Source organism: Lygodium microphyllum, chromosome 23, assembly GCF_053477565.2.
Source record: "Lygodium microphyllum isolate KBCC chromosome 23, Lygodium_microphyllum_v1.1.10, whole genome shotgun sequence".
NCBI lineage: Eukaryota > Viridiplantae > Streptophyta > Polypodiopsida > Schizaeales > Lygodiaceae > Lygodium > Lygodium microphyllum.
The window spans coordinates 75,436,675-75,456,456 of NC_141157.1; the positions used below are offsets into that span (position 1 = coordinate 75,436,675).

The window sequence follows — 19,782 nt, forward strand, 5'->3', positions numbered from 1 at the left end:
TTCCCCTCACGTTTGGGTATACATTGGTATATGTCTTTCCTTGGTCTCCAACCACAGATTACAATAATCTCATACGACATCAATGTCCATGGGTGGAGGTTCTGAATTTTCCAAACTATTTAAAGCAAAACTTGCCAACGATTTCTCCTTCCATTGGCAAAACAATTTGTACTCCCCAGGTGCCATCCTGACTGGCAAATGCTTCAAAAAGAGTTATGCCTGCTTCAGTAGGAGTCCTACTTGCTAGATAATAAGCTGTATTGACAGCTTCAGCCCACAACATATTTGGCACATCTTTCTCTTTGAGAATATATCTAGCTACCTCTACCAATACTCTGTTCTTTCTCTTGGCAATACCATTTTACTAAGTTCCCTGCAAGTTACTTGTCTCTTGATTCCATTTTCTAGCAAGAAAGCACCAAAATTATCAGAAAGATACTCATCACCTCTATCATATCTAAGAATTAAATTCTGATTCTTCTTCCTATTTCATTCTCAACAATGGCTTTGAATTCCAATAAAGTAGAGAAAGCTTCAGGTTTTTGTTTGAGAAAGTATACCCAAGTTTATCTTGAGTAGTCATCAATGAAGATAACAAAATAGATTGAACCATTCAATGAAGGGGTTTGAGAATGACCCAATACATCAGTACGAATGATATCCAAGACTCCAAAAGCTCCTGTGAAGCTTCTATTGAATCTTTGGTTTGCTTTCTTGCCATAGCAACAAGCTTCACATACACTAAGATGATCATGTAGAGTTGGAATCCCTATTATCACAGAGCTGATTTTGTATCCTCTAGTATGTTGATAAAGAGACTATTCCTTCTATAGCTATATTAAATATGAATGTGCAAGGCATGGGTGAAAGATACTACAAGCTGAAGTCGGGCATCTTTGAAGGGGCTTGCAATGCTCGTCATAAATTAGGTTCTCCTGAATTTGGGCATCTTCAGAAGAATGTGGCAACTGGCGCAAATCCTTCATGGATATTCATCAGCCAAACTCCTCACATGCTGAAAAGGATGCTAATATGGAGGCAATGCACATTTGTAACTTTTGTGCTTCTCTTTACATATTGTATATTTGTACATATTCCTATGAATGCCTTCATACAATGTTTTAATTATAATGTTAGAGGTCTTTATGATCCTGCCAAATGGAGATTGGTATGGGATTTTATCACCTTAACTACAGTGCACCTAGTTCGTTTGCAAGAACACAATCAGAACTATGAAGGTTAGCAAGGTCATTTTGCAGGATGTTATATTTTCTATGCTGGCAATCCTCATTTTTCCAAAAAATTTATTCATAAGACCTTGGAGAAATTTCTATTCATGAAAGTTTGAATATATGAAGAGGAGGAGGAGAGATCCTTTTCTAAGGACCTGGGATTGTGGCACTTGCTTTCATCGTCACACATGGTCTCATACTACACGCCTCCCAACTATTTCTTCACTTGGCCCTTGTAATAGACTTCCTGCTGTTGCATATATTTGTTTTGGAAGTCCTTACAACATTGCTTTGTACTTTGCCTTGGGTACTTTGTCCCGAGGAGATTAATAGAAAGTTTCTTTTCTTTGGTAAAAGAGTGTGTGACATTATTTAATTGATGCCTGAAGAACATTTGAAATCGCTTGATGCAAAATATACTTGTACGCAATTAATGGGCATTCTTCAATCTAGGCATTTGATGGCCTCAAGATCCAACACTTCTTCATGCCTGCAGACGGCGAAACGCAGATACAGTCTACAATATCATTACCCACACATGAATTCTTTAGTTACTCCAATTCAGCACACACCTAAAGCAAGTGAGGCTTTGAACATGTCAAAATGTCAGTATGAGACAAGGAACCAGACCAAGATTCAAAACCTAACATTTCCTAAGTCTTAAAGGATGGCTTATGAAAATGAGGGTACCTTGTTGGCATGACAATTGCCAACAAGCAGCTACGAGTACATCCACCAGATTCAGATAAAAGACAAGGGCTCAAAACTTTCGTTCAATTACTCCTGCAACTGTAGAGCAAACATATGATACACATATCTTTCCATGCACCCGTGTCCAAAAAATCCCAGAGCACATTTGCACATTTTCTTTGGACTTTCTAAAACCCCTTTTTAATCCGATAACAGATCTTCCAAGAATGTCTCTTTTGGAAAATGAGGGTACCTTGTTGGCAGGACAATTGCCAACAGGCAGCTACGAGTACCTCCACCAGATTCAGATAAAAGACAACTCAAAATTTTCACTCAGTAATTCCTGCAACTGTAGAGCGAACAAATGATACACATATCTTTTCCATGTGCCATGTCCCACAAAATCTCAGAGCACATGTGCACATTTTCTATAGACTTTCTAAAACCGTTTTTTAATCAGATAACAGATCTTCCAAGATTGTATTTGATACTGCTAAAGAAAACCACAATAGAGTATTGATGTGAATAGTAATACCTGCCAGATATCCTTCAATACAAAAAGGACCATCTCTCCACTTGGGGCATACTCGCATAGCCTTGTTCCAAAGAGTTTGTAATTCAGATACTGTAGAAACATAAACAAAAGTAGCTGATCATCAGACATGTTTACACAAAATTGAACAGCGTGAAACTCAAGCAACACCAAATCTTTGACCTTTTGAGGGCTGAAAAAGTGCAAGCCCATGACAGGACTTCTCTATCCTAGGAAATTAAAGCCCTAAGTGATCAGTTTGGAAGCATAACATTCATGTAAGTATCCCTTTGGTGTGGTATTTTGTCAAACTATATGTTTTGCAGTGTTAAAATATGCCTCACCAGCACCATCCTTTCAAAATTTGATTTACATGACCAGGGCATCGGAAAGCCAAATGTAGGAAGGATTGTTCTGTCATCAAGTTTTGGGTATGTTGCAAACACAACTCATACTCAAGTCACTTACATACCTGGGACTTCGAAACATCATCTGTGTCTTTGATTAATCTGCACAGTCGTGTTGACTGAGAGGCAATCAAAGGTGCTGCAAGTTCTCTTAGCAGGAAGTGGACAACAACAGAAACTGGAAGTGACACCTCCCCCCAACTTCTTGGACAAGTTTGTTGTTCACCAAATGTCTGTATAAGATATAACTGCTCTTTCTGCAAAATTTGCATGCAGATTAGACATTCAGAAGGATATTGGCAAATGGCAGCTCAAAGCTTCCGTCAGACATCATATAAAACAACTGAGCCTCTTGCTTCTTAATGTCTAGATTGCAAACACTACAAGCCCTTAGCTGGCAATGGTTATATAAGTTACAAGGCTTAATTTGTGTTGAATTGTTTATGCAAATGTCAAGACAATAGCAGAAATGTGGCTTACACTCTAAAATTAAGCCTGAAAAGACAAACAGTTGATAATTACTAACCATGGTCGCATGCTTAAAGATATAATGTAGATACAAGTCAAACACTGGCTCCACTAAGTTTGTGTAAGACTGCTTATCAAGGCCATATTTAAGAATTGAAATATCAAATTCCCCCAACAAGACTCTTCGGAACAAATGAAGATAGTCACAAAGGCCTGTAATGAGAAAACCTGCTCCAAAACTTCATCATTCAGAGATGGAAGAAAAATATGGAAGCTATTGATTGTCAACATAGTGAAGTAACTTTTAAAAAACATGTAAACTTGAAAATTGCAAGTTTTCATAAGGTTTCAACTTTCCTTGGACAAAAGACCTGTTAAGTGACCAAAGGTTATTGAAGGTGACAAGAAGAGGTAACAAGGACATGCAACAAAGAACATGGATACTTGGCCACTGTTATTGAATGCTCTGCTGGATACCTAATGCATGAAAGGAAAGGTGCTGGGGAAATATCCCTCTAGTGGTTTATATATAATCATTAAAACAATAATGAAGCCTGATTCTGCAGATGCCACGGTAATGAAAAGCGTATCTTAGGCATTTCCCTCTTGTTATGACTCAGTTTTGCACTTGATGTGTGCATTCACGTCCAACTGCTCCACATTCATATCGAGGCCTAAGCTCTGACTTGAAAGCAGAAGCAGATTTTTTTCATGTTCAGCATCCATCCTGAGCTTGCTTTGTCACGAAGTTTGGACCATTGTGGCTAGCACTCAGGGGAAAGGAATTTTGTGCATGACAAGACCACTCAGCTTAGTGAATACTAGGCTGGAATGCTGTTAAAATTTGGTAGACTCACCTCATTATACAACTAGGTATGCAGTTTATTTTGTGAGAATCCACAACTCTCTTATTGCATTTAACAAATCAAATCATTCTCAATGCGAAGCACCTTTAACACAAGGAAATCAAATACATCAAAAAGACCGATCTAGTTAAGACTGCAGTCTAAAACAGTCATGCAACGCTGCCTATGTAGGATTTGGTACACAAATATAAATGTATAAAGTCATTCAACACTCAATGTGAGGGAAGCCAGGCAACCTCAAAGATACTCATGAAAAATATCATACTTAAGGTCTTTCTACTTTCAAATACACGCAAGTGAAACACATTTGGCTTCATACCCAAAAATGCTTTATAAGGAATCATATGTTCCATAGCTTTAGTTGAAGATCAATTGAGAACATACATGCAATCCAGTACTCATACGAGCACCCACACAAAGTGTCCTATTTCTCCTTTTGGCAACAACATTTTCTTGGGGAGTGTATGCTGATGTGAGATCATGATAACTACAGCATTCCCTACAAAACTCATCAAATGCTTTGACAGTTATATTCTCTTCCTTTATCTGCCCTCAAATCTTTGACATTTGCACCTATTTGTCACTTAAGTTTGTCCTTGAGCTGCTTGAAGTGTTGTAATGCCTCTGACTTACACTTCAAAAAATAAACCAATGTTTTGTGTGAGAAGTCATCAATAAAGCTGATATAATAAGAAGAACCACCTAATGAAGAAACAGTCAAGGACCCCGAATACTCGTATACTTCTTTAGCTCCATATGTTTCATGCTCCACAAAAGGACTCCTCTTTTGTTTGTGCATCATACAAGGCTCACATTCTTGGTGAATTCTGAAATATTAGGTAAAATCCATAAGCCATATCTTTGTCACTTGAGACCTGGAGATTCTCATAGTTCAAATGTCCAAATATTGGATGCCAGAGAAGATTTTGTCGATCATTGGCAGCCACTAATGCTTGTTGATTTGCAATTGATTTAAACTAATATAAGTCACCTTTTGGACGGGTACTACAAACTACTACTTTGAAATTTCTTTCATGTTGCTTATGAAGCAACTTGTTTATCAAATTTCCACTTTCATATCTTGATCTGGAATATAGCCTGCTGACAACAAATTCCTTACCAAGTTAAGAAAAAAAAAGCATTTCTAATATGTCTAGTCACATTGTTAGAGAGCTGAATAGGTATATATCATCACCTCCTTCTATCACCTGTAAGCTATCCAGACTCTCCGCAGGAGATGGGGGAGGATGCAAGGCAGCTCTGAAAGGATGAAGAAGAAAAGAGAGGCCTTCCTAAAATGGGACTCAGGCACTTTCTTCCATATTGCCCCTCACATGATTTGGCATTATAGCCCACCCAATTGCTTGTTCACACAACCACTGTATTAGTGATGTATATAGTTACTCTTTACTGAGTTCCTAGTACTTCGTATTTTGCCTCAGGTTTTTCCCTGTGGTGTTATTGATAGACTTCAGTTTCGGGACTCAAGTGTACAAGAAGAACACAGTGAAAGTAGCAAAACTCAAGGAGAAGAGAACTCGTAATAAAAATTGAATCAATCAATCAATCAAGACTATGTTGATATGATACAATGAGCCTCAAACCTTGGTGTCTTGCATGGACCACAGATGAGGTGAGTTGGAAGAATTATAGACACCGAGGCTTCAAGAGTGTGTTGTACTTTGAACAAATCCTGAAACACGGTATGCAGTCTCTGATCATGTCAATAAAATGGTGGCAACTAAGTGTCAGCCCAAACTGCTGAAAACGCAAGTCTAGTTTATCTAAAGATGACCTTAGTTGACCCTAACAACAGCTGGAGCATGGGCAACAACAGGAAGGTCTGCCAAATGAAAACGCAGTGTGCAGCAGTGTTGGTGACAAGTGTAAAAAAATACACGAGCAAAGAGGATAAACACAAAGTGTTCAACAAAACACAATGATAAACTATAGAACTCCAAGGCGAAGAGTAACTTAGAGTGAAAGAGTATGAATGCTGAAAACACACTATGCAAAGTGAATACAAGAACCTCAAACCTCTGTCTCAAAGTGGACCAGAGCAAAGATGAACGAGAGTGTGTGTCATATTTTGAGCACATACTGAAGCACAACAAGCAGCCCTTGAAGGTAATCAGCTCCTGTAAACACAAATCAAAGTGTGAAATATGTTCAGAACAGGTTGATCAATGGCAGTGGCACCAGGGCGGCCTGCATAGGTGAGAAAAACACAAACTACAACAGCTCTGACGATGGATGTAGTGAAAACGCAGTACCTCTGAGTCAGGAAGCAGGCTGAAAGATGATGGCAATGATGAAGGCAGCTGTTTTAGCCTAAAAACACAGCCTCCTACTGCTTCAAAAACTACAAACGACAGCAATGATGATGACATCAACTCCCGGTGAACCTATAGAGACTAAACACAGCCTCAATGGGTTGGCAATAGCTGCAAGGTGCCAAGAACAAGCTTTGTGGAAAGCTTGAACTTAATAGAGTTTATAGGTGGAACATTTTCTTTTGGAACCATAGGTTCTCCTTTCTTGACTCGCATTATTGTGGCTAATACTATTTCAACTAGATTGGAGGCAGGCTCTTGATTCTTCTATGGGTTGTCCATGGCATTAACCTTAATAGGGGCTGGATTGGGATAGTCTTTAGCAATGTGGCCTTCTCCTTTGCATTGACTACACAGCGGCTTGTAATCCATAAATCTTCTAGGGTTTGGGCAATTTGGGGAGATGTGACCTTTCTCTCCACATCTAGGGGCTTACGAAGGCCTACAAATGCAATGAAGCGACTTTAAACTTTCTTTTCTTTTTTACTCTACTTCTTTTTTGTTGTAGTTTATTTTTAAGAAGTTGTACCCATGGGAGAAAAAGAGGGATTGTTAGATCCAAGATCACAAAACTGAAAAACTATCCCAACCACTCCTCAGGGTGTCCATGACAATTAAACCAATAAAAGCATGTGTTATATACTACCATAGAGACTACCATATGATTTGCCATGAATATGGTGGATCCTAAGTCAACCACTCTATGATGAAGGAAAAAGAGGTAGCATGCATAGATGCATGAAGAATTTCATCCTTACATGGGCGGCTGCAAAAAAATAGGTTTTTCCCTCATCCAAAGCACTCCATTCATGTAAACACAATGTCAATGCATGATTTTATGCAAGGGGTAATAAAATATCAAGTTCAAATAGAATGCTATACGACACCACTTGGATAGTGCCCTCATAGGGAAATTGTTTGCTTGCCCAAGGACCCTTTTACAATCATAATCATCAAGATGCAAATGGATGAGGATACAAAGTACGAATGTAATTGATAGAATAGTGGTCAAAATCTTGTAAGCACCAACAAGTTGTCCCCTTACACAACTGGATGGTGGAAGGGCAAGCTATAGGGACCCCCTCTCCCCATGATGTTGATGTCAAAGGGGAGCAAGCACCCATGCCAATCCAAGGAAGAAAATACTGTAGGATCAGGAAGTTGACTCGTTTAGTCAAAACGTCTACAAAGTTATCAAATGATGGTACAAACTCTAGACAAATGGTGCCAAGCACCACCTACTCTTTGGTAAAAAGTGGTAGTGCATACCGACATGCTTCATCTTTGGACAAATAATAGGGTTACCAACTAGTACAATGGCACTCTGGTTGTCATAGTAGATCACATTCTATATTATGCATGGAAATTGTAGCTCCACCAATAACTTCCTCAGATAGATGGCCTCTATGGTGCCATCATACAAAGCCTAATACTCGGCCTCAACAATGGAAGCAGCAATTATCTCTTATTTACAACTTAACCAAACACTGGAAGCTATGCCCAAAGAGAATGTAGTCACCATGGAAATGTCTAGTATCAAAACCTCCTGCCCAATCAAAGTCAGGGTACCCCCTATAAAAGTGAACCTTACCAAAATGTTAGCCAAAAGAATAAATACACTTAACATATCTCAACATATACAAACGTGCAATCCAATGTGAAAGTTTTGATGCATTGAAATACTAACTAAGCAATGATACTGAACAAGCTAAATCTAGCCTAGTACGAATCAACCCTCACAAGAGCTTTCCCGCCACATCAATCAAGAGGTGTGGCTATGGCCTATGTCCAATCAGTGCAATACTAATCTACTATCTTAACGGGCATATTTATTTAAAGATACGAAGATCCTATCCAAATGATGAACAACCTCCATGCCCAAGAAATAAAATAGTTCATCAAGGCTAATGATCTCAAATGTGGAGCAGAGTTCGACCTTTATATCTACTATAGTCACAAAACCTGAGTCTGTGATCAAGAAATCATCAACATAGAATAGAATATAACTAGTCCCCCACTGAAGTGGTTTTTATGTATAAGTTTGGGTCATAAGGGATAGAATGGTAACCATGTGATCTAAGAAACTTATCCATTCTATGAAACCACAAACTCGGTGCTTGCTTCAGCCATAAAGAGCTTTTTGCCAACAAAAGACCTTATATGGTCTAGAAGAAAGAATCCAATAGGCTACTCCACATAGACTTCCTCCTCCAAATAACCATTCAAGAAGGCATTTTTTATGTTCATCTAACGGATAGGCCAACCATAATAGGTGGCTAAGGCAGCCAAGAGATGGAATTATATCAACCCTGCTATAGGCGCAAAGGTTTCTTCATAATCAATACCATGCTTCTATCAAAACCCTTGTACCACAAGGGAGACTTGTACTTATCCAAAGTTCCATTTGCTTTCAATTTGGTGCAAAATATCCACTTTGTCCCAATGACCTTTTGCTTTGGACAATCCACCAAGGTCCAAGTTGCATTCTGATCCATGCCCTCAAGCTCCTTCTTCATGACCTCTCACCATTGGGGATGCTTTAGAGCCCCTTGCTAACTCTATGCAGTCCATCGTAAAGACACAACACAAATAAAGCAATATGCACAAGCTTAGCAAATCTTCTAGATCTCTTTGGGATGAAATGCAATGGAAGGGTTTCCATATGCTTTGCTAGTGTAATAGGTTCTACAAGGAGGCCCAAGAGTTGAAGACTCCATAGGCAAGTCAAGAGTGGAAAGTAGACCAAGCTCAAATAGCATGATCTTAGGTAGTATAGACAAGGATAGGATCACAAGAATTACCCAATGCAATGGGCTGTCGTCTCGTCAAAAACAACATCTCTTCTCGTAATGATATGGTTTGTTTTAGGGTCAAACAACCAGTATGCTTTAGGTTCAACAGAGTAGCCATCAAAAATCAAGGGATCTACTCAAGGCATGAGCTTACCAATCTTATCCTTAGGAGTATATGTATAAGCACAACTCCCAAAGACTCTAAGGCGCGAAATAATAGATGAGTACCATGAAAAGGTTCAAAGAAGGTCTTATGAGGAACTACTGCACTCGGCACTAATTGAGAATGTACACCTAAGTGCCGGCAATCTTAGACCATGGATGTTCATAGAGCTCTGCTATAAATAGCGTAAAGTGAGTCATATTCATCATAGTCCAGTTCCTATACTCCACGACTCCATTCTAAGAAGAGGAGTTGGTAGAGGTGACCCAACATTGAATGCCATGCTCATATAAAAACTCAGAAAATTGATGGAAGATCAACTCTCAAGCACTTTTGATTTTGCACTAATTGTACCCATATGGAGAAATATGCAAAGGTGTTAGATTTGTTCTTAAGAAGGTAGACCACATGTATCTGAAATAGTCATCGACTAATGGAAAGAAGTATAAAGCAAGGGGCCCCTCAACTCTGTGTGGTTTATTGAGGGTATCGTGTGCAATGTTGTTTCCCCAACAATTGACATGCCTTACATTTGTCCTTTAATAGTTTTAAGCATAGAAGGCCCTCAACCATTTGATGACAGGGCAACTCGAAAGAGAGTCATCCCCAAGATGTCTTAAGTGAAAATACTAGGATACTCCTCATTCGTAGGATTCCTAGCAACAGCTAGGATATGAAGTCAGTGTAATTCAAAGCCCTCAAAGAGAAACTCTGGCATTAGATAGAGGCCATTAAGCTATACCTTACCACTAGCAATCACTAGACCAATCTTGGCATCAAGCAACTATGGTCGTTGTAAAGAAGACTACTCTCCCTAAGTGCCAAAGCTAATCGATGGATAAAAGTTATCCCAATTGGGGAACATGGTAAACATCATGTAATGAAGCAAGATCAAGGCCTTTGTGAGTATCAAATTTGACATGACCAATGCCCTGAATCTTGACAAAGGAGTTGTTACTACATTGGACATTCCCGACTAGAAGGGCTCAGAAGATCGAGTATGTCATTGAGCGAGATCATATGGTGTGTGGCTCTACTGTCCACAATCCAAGCAACTATATGGCCACAAGGTCATGTAGGATGGGCCTCTACAATAGCCTCATCAATGGGCAACTCATGAATGTGCACCAAGCTCTCAACCTCAAATGTCTCTACAGAGACGAGGTGGGCAAAGTCCATCAAAGATCCAACATACCAATCTACAAATTGTGATGGTTGTCAGGGTTGTCGATGGCAATGTGATTGAGATCTCCAATGCCCTTGATTTTGTTAGTCGTCAACACCTTGCATTCACTACGGGGATTTACCCTACAATTGTAAGACCCAAGTCTATGTGGGGGGTTTTCTTTGGAATTGTATCTTTAGACTTTGAGTGATACGTCTCCTCAAAATGGACGTATCCTCAAAATGGCCGGCATTTTGATAGTGTTGGCAATACCTATTTATATCAAGTATATTCCATCATCCCAATTTCAGTTGTAACTTAGTGTTCCCCTATGACTCACTTGGTGTCTAAGATTGATTTTGATCCTTCTTGCCCTTCCCCTTTTTCTACCTTTTGAGAAGTGGAAACAAGGGTCCACTTTGAAGCTAAGAGAGAGACAATCTTATGAAATTAGTCAAACAGTTCAATGTAATACAATAGCTAACTAGTAACACTCAAACTCATAGAATGTGGGCATACTAGGGTATGGGATCATTTACTGGACAAATTGAAATATTTCTATAGCAATTTATTCAAGAACAACATGACCTAGTCATCCAAGGACTTAGAAAGCCTGATAGTGGCAAACTCGATGGTAAAACACTGAGATTCTACTAAATGCGAATCTAAAACATGCCTCGTCAAATTTGACCATATAGTATAATTAGACCTATTGAAATGACGCTTGTAAGTGAAAGCATTCTTTGCAAAGGCAAATGAGGAGCAAAAACTTTGAGATGTTTGATAAGAGGGGTAAGGTGAGAAGACAAGAATTGGGTTTGGTATACCATAAGATACCATAGGAGGAGACATTAGAACTAGAAACCCTACCCAACTGTAGGTTGTAGCACTAGAGCATGGACAAAAGGTCCAGGTAATAAGACATGTGCAGACTATGATACCAACTGCTCAATACTTGAGGGTGGATATGCTTGGGTGGGTAACCTGTGCTAATAGTATCTATCCTGAAGGTGTTTAGTTTAGGGGGCAAATCCCCTCCCCTCACTTGTGCACATCCACCATCAGTTGCGCAAAAGCAAAGAACATAAAGAGATAAGATGTGTCTATGTTTGATGGTCCCCCTAAAAGCTACTTATCGAGCATAAATCCAATGTAATGTGTGATTCTATTGATAGAGCTATGAATGAAGATGCAACAGAAGGAAAGGGTAGGATGGGTGAGATTGGAATTGTGGTGTAGATGGAATTGGACATTCAATTTAACCTGATTCTTTCTTATAATCACTTCTTCTTGTGTTAACATACATGTATCTATCCTCTTTAGGGCATAGTCTAGCATCAATAAACTGAAATTTATCTTCTTTATGACTTAGTCCAAAATCTTGCATGGGAGTAGGTGTAATGGAGGAAGAAATAGAAATTTCAACTCGTTATCTTTCATTGATGAACATGAAGTTGGGTAAAAGAATGGTATGTATTTGGTGTTTTCTTCTCCAATTGGGGGGGTTTCCAATAGGTGGCTATTATGGTCTTGCAATATCTTCAAACTTATGCACATCATTTTAGTATCCAAAGTAGTCAATTGCATCTCCACCTTTGTCAAACTCCTTGGGAGCTAGTTGTGAATACAACTCCTAATCAGTCCTTAGAATAGGTTGACTTGGAGTTTGAATTGGTCATGAATTGTTTGAAGTCATCTTCCCTTCTGTGTTCTTACTTCTCTCCAATGTCTAGCTTTTAGATCAAGGCTTAAGTATCTTCAATGAGTAACCTTGCTCTAATAATATGTAAAAAAATACTTGATCAATGAATAAAAACACAAATTGTACGATAAAACACAATGACAAATTAGAACTCAAAGGTGAAAAGTAATTAAAATTTTAAAAATAATGAATGCTTAAAACCCACTATGCAAAGTGAATACAATAACCTCAAACCTCCATGTCTCAGAGTGGACTCGGAGAAAGATCAACTAGAGCATGTGTCACACTCTGAACAGACACCAAATTGTAGCAGCCAGCCTCCGACGGTAATCAGCTGCTGTAAACGAAGATCAGAGGGTAAAATCTATCTAGAACAGGCTGATAATGGCAGTGGCAGCAGGAATGCGAGAAACACAAACTGGAACAGCCCTAACTATGGCTACAATGAAAACACAGCACCTTTGAGCTGGGCAATAAGCTGAAGATGATGGCAGTGATGAAGGCACCTGCGGTAAACTGAAAACGCAACCTCCTGCCACCCCAAAAATTGCAGGCAACAACAATGATGATGATGTCGCTGCCTGGCGAACCTACATAGAGTAAACACAACCCAGATGGGCTGGCCACAGCTGCATAGTGCCAGGAACAAGCTGCAAACAGGGTGCCTGCAGAAAACACAGCCTTTGATGATGTCAAGACAAGACACCTAGTAGCTGAAGGGTAGATGGCTGCAACATGAACTGCAGTATTCGCCCGTGGAGGGGTGTAGACAGCAGTGGGTGACGGCACCAGCTGATGGGGAGTCTATAGATCTACAAAACAGGATTAAACAAGTGGTTGGGCAGCCTCTCTATTTATAGATGTGGATCCTCCCGAAGTTTGGCTGTTTGTTTATGGGACACAGAAACTTTGTAATAAATTTGAGTTTTGTGGCTGCTCTAAAAGAGGTAATGAAAGTCTAACTTGTAATTCACCTTGTTTAACTAATAATTGACCTTTCTAAGCCTAACAACAGGCTGGTAGAGAGATGCAGGTTGTAATCTGATGGCGACAGCTGTAGGAAGGTAACCTAATGCTGGGCAGACTGTATCAGCGATTCAGCAGTAAAACATAGGGTTCCTCATGTTAGCTAGCAGCTGAACACTCCGGGCAGCTGGTAGCTATTGAGAAGACTGAAAATGCAGCTGGAAATTTCCCCAAAATAGGTCGCCTGGGTGGGAACAGATGTGAGACAGTTGAGCGAGGTGTTTATGGCAATGAAAATGCGTGGGAAGCACTCTCAGATCAGGTTGCCTGGTTGGAAGACAACTCAAACAACTAGGACAGTACCACACATTGAGGTGTCCACAGGAGAAGGGGTGTAGACAGCACTGGGTGAGCTGATAACTGATAGGCACTAGCTGTAATCTGCGAACGAAGGGATGCACTCACTAGGATGCTATTTATAGAGGATTGGGGGTGCAGTCCTACTGTCAAAAATAAGCCATTTAAGTTAATTAATTCAGCATTTTGTGCTTTTGGGACTGGTTTAAAGAGACTTAATTATGGGTTTTTGAAACCATCATTTTAGTGGCTCAACAACACCTCTTTGAATGTAAGGTACATTGTCATACGATCATACTTCATAACCAAGTGGGAAATTTATGTTTCGAATATAATACCTGAGTGGAGCTCACTCCCTCACACATGTTACTTGGAATATCCCATGATATCTCTGAAGACTTAGCATCACCAATATAAGGGATGATGGAGTATTTTACTCACATGTTGGTCATACACAATTCCTTTTGAGACTTTTTCTCATATCCCTTCAACTTCTCTATGTGTTCAGCTTCTGTTGTCACTTTGTTCTCATCATTCTACCGCGAGCATTTCCTTCATACCACAGATGATGGATTTATTGTTCACCCGTGACACATGGACACCCACCTTTCCCATGGGATCAGATGTACTATTGGCCAATTGCGCACCTCCTCACATCAACTAGAAATTGAGACTCACAAATATAGATCCATCCCACCAGGGAAGCGCATATGCCAGATATGCCAATTAGAGCCAGAGACTGAGGAGCATTATATCTTTTTTTTTGCAAATAAAATGTAGCTGATTATATTACTCAAAGAAACTGATTACAACAGAGTGCTCATGCTCAACAGACTAGCTAGAGCTGATGCAGAAACACAAATACATCATGAATACAAGCCTCTTAGGGCGGTCTGGGGGGAATGGGGGCAAGAAGCCATGGAAGGGGGGTATATCGCCATCTGGGGCTGCCTGCCTGCATCACGAAAAATAGGTCCTGGCCGCCCCAAGTATGCACGAAGTGACCACAGAGCTCCTGACGAGCCCTGGACTCGCCCTGCACCTGATCCCAACGGCCGCGAAGGGAGTGGATGATGAAAGTCCAGAGCTCTGCTAGGGTCGCCTGTGCTGAAAGTCTCTCTCCGCCGAAAGTCTCCTGACACCGCGCCTTCCAGATATGCCATCCAGTAAGACTCCCTATGATCTCCCATACCTCAGAGCGGTCTGCTGTGGGCTCCAGTACCTGGCGGATGGGTAGAGCCTCCAAACCGACCACTGCGCACGACCCTGCCTCAATGATGAATATCGTGTCCTGCATCCCGACCTCATACAAAAGGTGATGGCCCTGGCTAACTGCTTGCCAACAAAAAGACTAGTGCCTGCTACGTGACAGCGCCGCCCAATCCATATCCTCCTGCATCAGTACGTATCTACCAATCCTGGCAGTATACTCTAGGAACCTCGGTGGCTTCATGGCAACTGCAGTGGTCGGCCATAGTCACTCTCCTAGATCCCACTCCAACCCATCAAGTGGTCTGTCCTCGCAAATCCAAAGGCGTCACTTCCTGAGCTCCTTCCAGAAAACATAGGGGTCCAATCGCCATGTCTTCCCCTGAAGGCCCACCACCCGAATCCTCCTCCATGAAAAAGGGCAGCTATCCCCTCATCCTGCTGCCCTCTGTCAAGGGCCAGTCGCCCCCCCTCCTGAACGGTGAAGAAAGTCCCTTGCGGGGCGCCGCCCACTCTACCTGCTATCTGTAGGGGGGTGCTTGCTGGTGAAAACCTAGCGGCCCATACCTCCCCGGGCTCTATCGACACTTGTATTGGGGAAGCAAGCCACTCCGGAGGTATTGCTGTGTCTATCTCCCTTCGCCTCAACTCCACTCCTCTCTGGCAGCCTGAAAGTTGCTGCAGCACCTCCTCGTCCGCCATCCTTTACACCTCCCACCATGTCCTGATGGTACGAGCCGGACCGACCTCCCAACCAGCCCACTGGATGTGGGGGCGCTCGCCAATCTGTGCCCCTTCCCAATCTTTGACCTGGGGATTCTAGATCACCGGCTGATGGTCTATCTCCTCCTGGCAACCTGGGGGGCTCTGGATTAGGGCCTTACGGAGGCCCTGCCACACGCGAAGTAAGCAGCGTAGAAAAGGTGATATGTGGGGGGGGGGGGGGGGGGGATGGGATTTGGGCTAACGTGAAGATCCATCTCAAGGACGGCCTCCACTCACCGCCAAGCCTCGGTCTACAATCCTAAAGACCCTCCTGCAATAGGACCTTCCAGGTTTGCCCTACCAGTGTGAGGCCGCAGACAACTAGCTTGCCCAAGAGGGCCATACTCTGAAACTCTGGGTCTATGATCCCAAGCCCTCTCTCTGACCGATGCTGTATGATGGTCGCCCATGCCACCTTGGCCCGGGAATCCCTAGAGCCATCTGACCCGAACCGAAGGAAGTTCCGCACTAGGCGGCAAAGCTGCACTACGCAGGATGAGGAGAAGCACCAACACGAGGCGATGTACCAAGCCGTCGCTAGGAGGACCTGGTTAACCACCAGGGCTCGGCCGGCTAGTGAGAGGCAAGCTGTGCTCCAGTAAGTCAGCTTCCTCCGAATAGAATCGACTGGAAGAAACTGCTGGGCGGGAGTGATGTCGAGTCCCACCTGGAACCCTAGGTACCGGACGGTCTACCCTCTGCTCACCCTAAATCCTAGGTGGACGCCCCACTTCGTACTAAAGTCCGGGTCTGTGAGGAAACCAACCGACTTTCACCAGTTAATTTTCGCTCCTGCTGCGGAACAGAACATCTCAAGAGCCAGCTTCACTCTCTCCAACATCAACTCATCGTCCTCTATGTAGAGTGTTGTATCATCTGCATACTCTGAGTCTAGCAACTCAATCTCCTCTCTAGAGGAGCATTATATCTGCCATTGCCCAGCATATTATGAGGTCCGTGGTCATTTGCACTATCTCTTTAGAGACGGATTTGGACCACTATCCAGAGTCATGGATTTTACCGATCAGCGATGCCTTGGCCTCTTTCTTCTCGAGATACGACGGCTTCGTGACATGCGCCTCAGGAGTACAGCTGCTCCAGGACATCGAGGCCCTTCACAGAGGCAGCTCACTGACTTCTTTGCAAAGGAGACTCAAAAGACTTCAATACAATTACAGCCACAGTCCACACGAGAGCCTCTCTCACCGCCACAGTCCACACACAAACAAGGAGTACTGAGTGATCGAGCCGTTCAGCTTAGCCGATCCAAACATCCTAGGCCTCGACACAGACACTGACGACACCTTCATAGGCGGATACAGGGGATTATTGCTCGGGCTAGAGCTAGGCCCTCCATACCCACATGAGATTGTACCATTTTGGAGCTCATTGTTACTAGATAGAGCTCTATGTTTTACACATAGCCATAGTTAGTTTCCTTTCTTATTCTGCTTGTGCTACATATTTTGCCCAGACAGTTGTACCATCATACACATGATTGTAACTCATGGTCTCATAGGTCATTTTGGCCTTTGTAGACGTTAATATATCATTTCTCATTTCTTCCTTTCCCTTTATCACCCCCTTTTGCAAGTACATTCAAGGTTGATATTTTTATACTGGTGCAAGGTTCGTCTCTCATCCTGCATAGTGACATCCCATAGGCCCTTCATCATTCAAAAAGTTTCTCATCTTAAGCTTCCAAAATTGATCGTTTTTACCATCAGGTTTGCTACTCTTAGGTAGCACTACTCTCAGTATTCAACACAGTTTCTGGAGAAGATGGGGCAACTTCTCCCCCATCTTCAACAAGAAAAAATAGGTGACTAGTCTGAAAGGATGGTGATCAGTAAATGTCAATTAGGCCTCCACTAGCACATGATAGAACCTGTCAATCCTGGAATAATCCTAGCAGTTATCATCATCTCTCTCCAAGCGAGCTCAAGGGACCCTGTGGACCTGCCAAACTGTGTCATGAACCAAGGATCCGATCCTCTAATTTGGGATATGAACTCCACCCACACTGCCTACTCTGCCCTTACTTTTATCCATGCAATTTCCCCTCATTTTCCAAGTGCACTAGCATCTTGGAAGTCTCCCCCCATCATCCAATAATCAACCCAAAGCAAGGTCAGGTAAAGGGTAGTCAAAAAATCTCTCCCCTCCCACTAACATTTGTACATAAATGGTCAGAAGTCCAATAATCCAATCATTCACTCTCACAATGGCCCTCTATGGAACTAAGATAGATGTATTAAATGTGTCCAATTGCTCTCCAGCACATGTATACACTTTTCCTTGAATCTTTGTGTCACTTGTGGCACCAACCCAATACATGAAACTTTGACTTAGCACCCTAGCTTCATGCATCAAGATATCCAATCTCCAAGAGGCGATGCTGCTGAATAACTAGAAAACTTATTGGTCCTACCACCAATGCTGTGTGAAAATCCTATCTCATGAAGCATCAACCCTGCACCCACCCAATGCCTTATATATTCCATGATAGGATCCTCCTGGTCACCAACTCAATTTCTGATCAACCCACACCTGTCTCTGCTTGCCCATAGGGCCTAGGCTATTGTAAACCTGCTCTACCTCCTCTCTTCCCTTTCCACAACCTCCTGCAAGCAGAGGAACCCCTCTTTACCTCCTCTCCTCCCTCTCCACAATCTCCTGCAAGGAGGGGGACCCCTCTGTATCATGAACATTGTCTCAGTAGACAGCATCTGAATCATGGATCTCATCCACAGAGGCATCTCTCTTTCCATGATAGGATCCTCGTGGTGACCAATTCAATGTCTCAAATCAACATGGTTTCTTAACCCACATCTATCTCTGCTTGCCTGTAGGGCCTAGGCTATTGTAAACCTACTCTACCTCCTCTCCTCCCTCTCCACAACCTCCTGCAAGGACGGGAACCCCTCCACATCATGAACATTGTCTCAGTATGCAAATGAATCATGGATCTCATCCACTGGGGCATCTCTCTCCTACATATTGGAGGCTCCAGCCACCATCTAAGTGGCAGGGACAACCAAAGCTCAAGCCTAAGAAGAAGCTTGTGTACTCTGGACTGTGGCAAGGTGAAGTTCATGCCTTACGGACTGGTGACTGGTGGCTGGGGGGTAGAAATGCCACTAATTAGGCCTCTTGATTAGCAAGTTGAAGATTCTCATCTGTCCATTCCTGCCTTTCTCCTCTACCACTCTCTGTCCTCTATTGTGTTTCTCTCTGTCACTCTCTGTCTGCATTATGTTGCTATCTCCTCTATTATCCTGCATTCCACATTCTAGAAGCAGTCATGTCTATGCCTCTAGGCTATCAACCTAGGGTCATAAAGTCCTAGGTACACTTGTACAAGGTGACCTATTATGCCACAAGAAAGCACTCCCTTGAAAGTGCAGAGGCTGATTGAGATCCTCCCCATGCACCAAGGAGATTCTATTAGTCTGAGAAAGTGATTCAATGGATGAGTTAGGGACAATAACCCTTACTGGTGAATACTAGGAAGCTCCTCCAATAATTGTGTCAGCAAACGTAGCCTATCATGCCACAAGAAAGCACTCCCTTGGAAGCCCTGACTAGTGCAGAGGCTGATTGAGATCCTCCCCATGCACCAAGGAGATCCTGTTAGTCTGAGAAAGTGAGTCAATGGATGAGTCAGGAGCAATGACCCTCACTGGTGGATACTAGGAAGCTCCTCCAATAATTGTGTCAGCAAAGGTCTGGTCCTTCTGGTATGTATTGCCTTTTGAAATGATATTAGTCACACTCTTATGGGTTAACACGCCTGGTACCAGATATAAAAAGACTGAACCCAGTAAAGAGGAAGCCACTCAGCACGATTTTGGTGGATGGTATAATATTGTATTCTCACTATAAAAAGATTGTACGGCATCATAATGTCCCTTTCATTGAGAATCCTTTACAACAAGGAATTCTTTCTTCATGTATGACTATGGCCTGGAAAATAGCCACTGGCTGAAAAATCCAGCGTTCTATTGCTTAATGAAGCCAAATGCCACAACCACAAACCAGTAGTTCATCAGATATGAGTCTGAAAACAAACATACAGGTGGATACCGCACTGCAGAAATCTGAAAGCATTGTTTGTCAAATCCCCTATTGACTG

At 42.2% G+C, this 19,782-nt stretch overlaps 1 protein-coding gene across 10 annotated transcripts in view; it reads right to left on the reverse strand.

The window, feature by feature from the left end:
* The window catches only part of LOC148016346 (uncharacterized), a 209,271-nt gene that overhangs the window by 90,302 nt on the left and 99,187 nt on the right, over nucleotides 1-19,782 (reverse strand). For all 10 annotated transcript variants that reach the window (XR_015688091.1, XR_015688089.1, XR_015688090.1 and 7 more), the window contains exons 8-10: nucleotides 3,388-3,557; nucleotides 2,927-3,118; nucleotides 2,458-2,547 (exon numbers count right to left, since the gene is read on the reverse strand). Coding sequence is in view for 7 of the 10 variants with exons in the window: in XM_087664208.1 (XP_087520334.1) it covers nucleotides 2,458-2,547; nucleotides 2,927-3,118; nucleotides 3,388-3,557 (452 nt within the window). In the remaining 3 variants the exon portion in view is untranslated. The remainder of the gene's footprint in view (nucleotides 1-2,457; nucleotides 2,548-2,926; nucleotides 3,119-3,387; nucleotides 3,558-19,782) is intronic.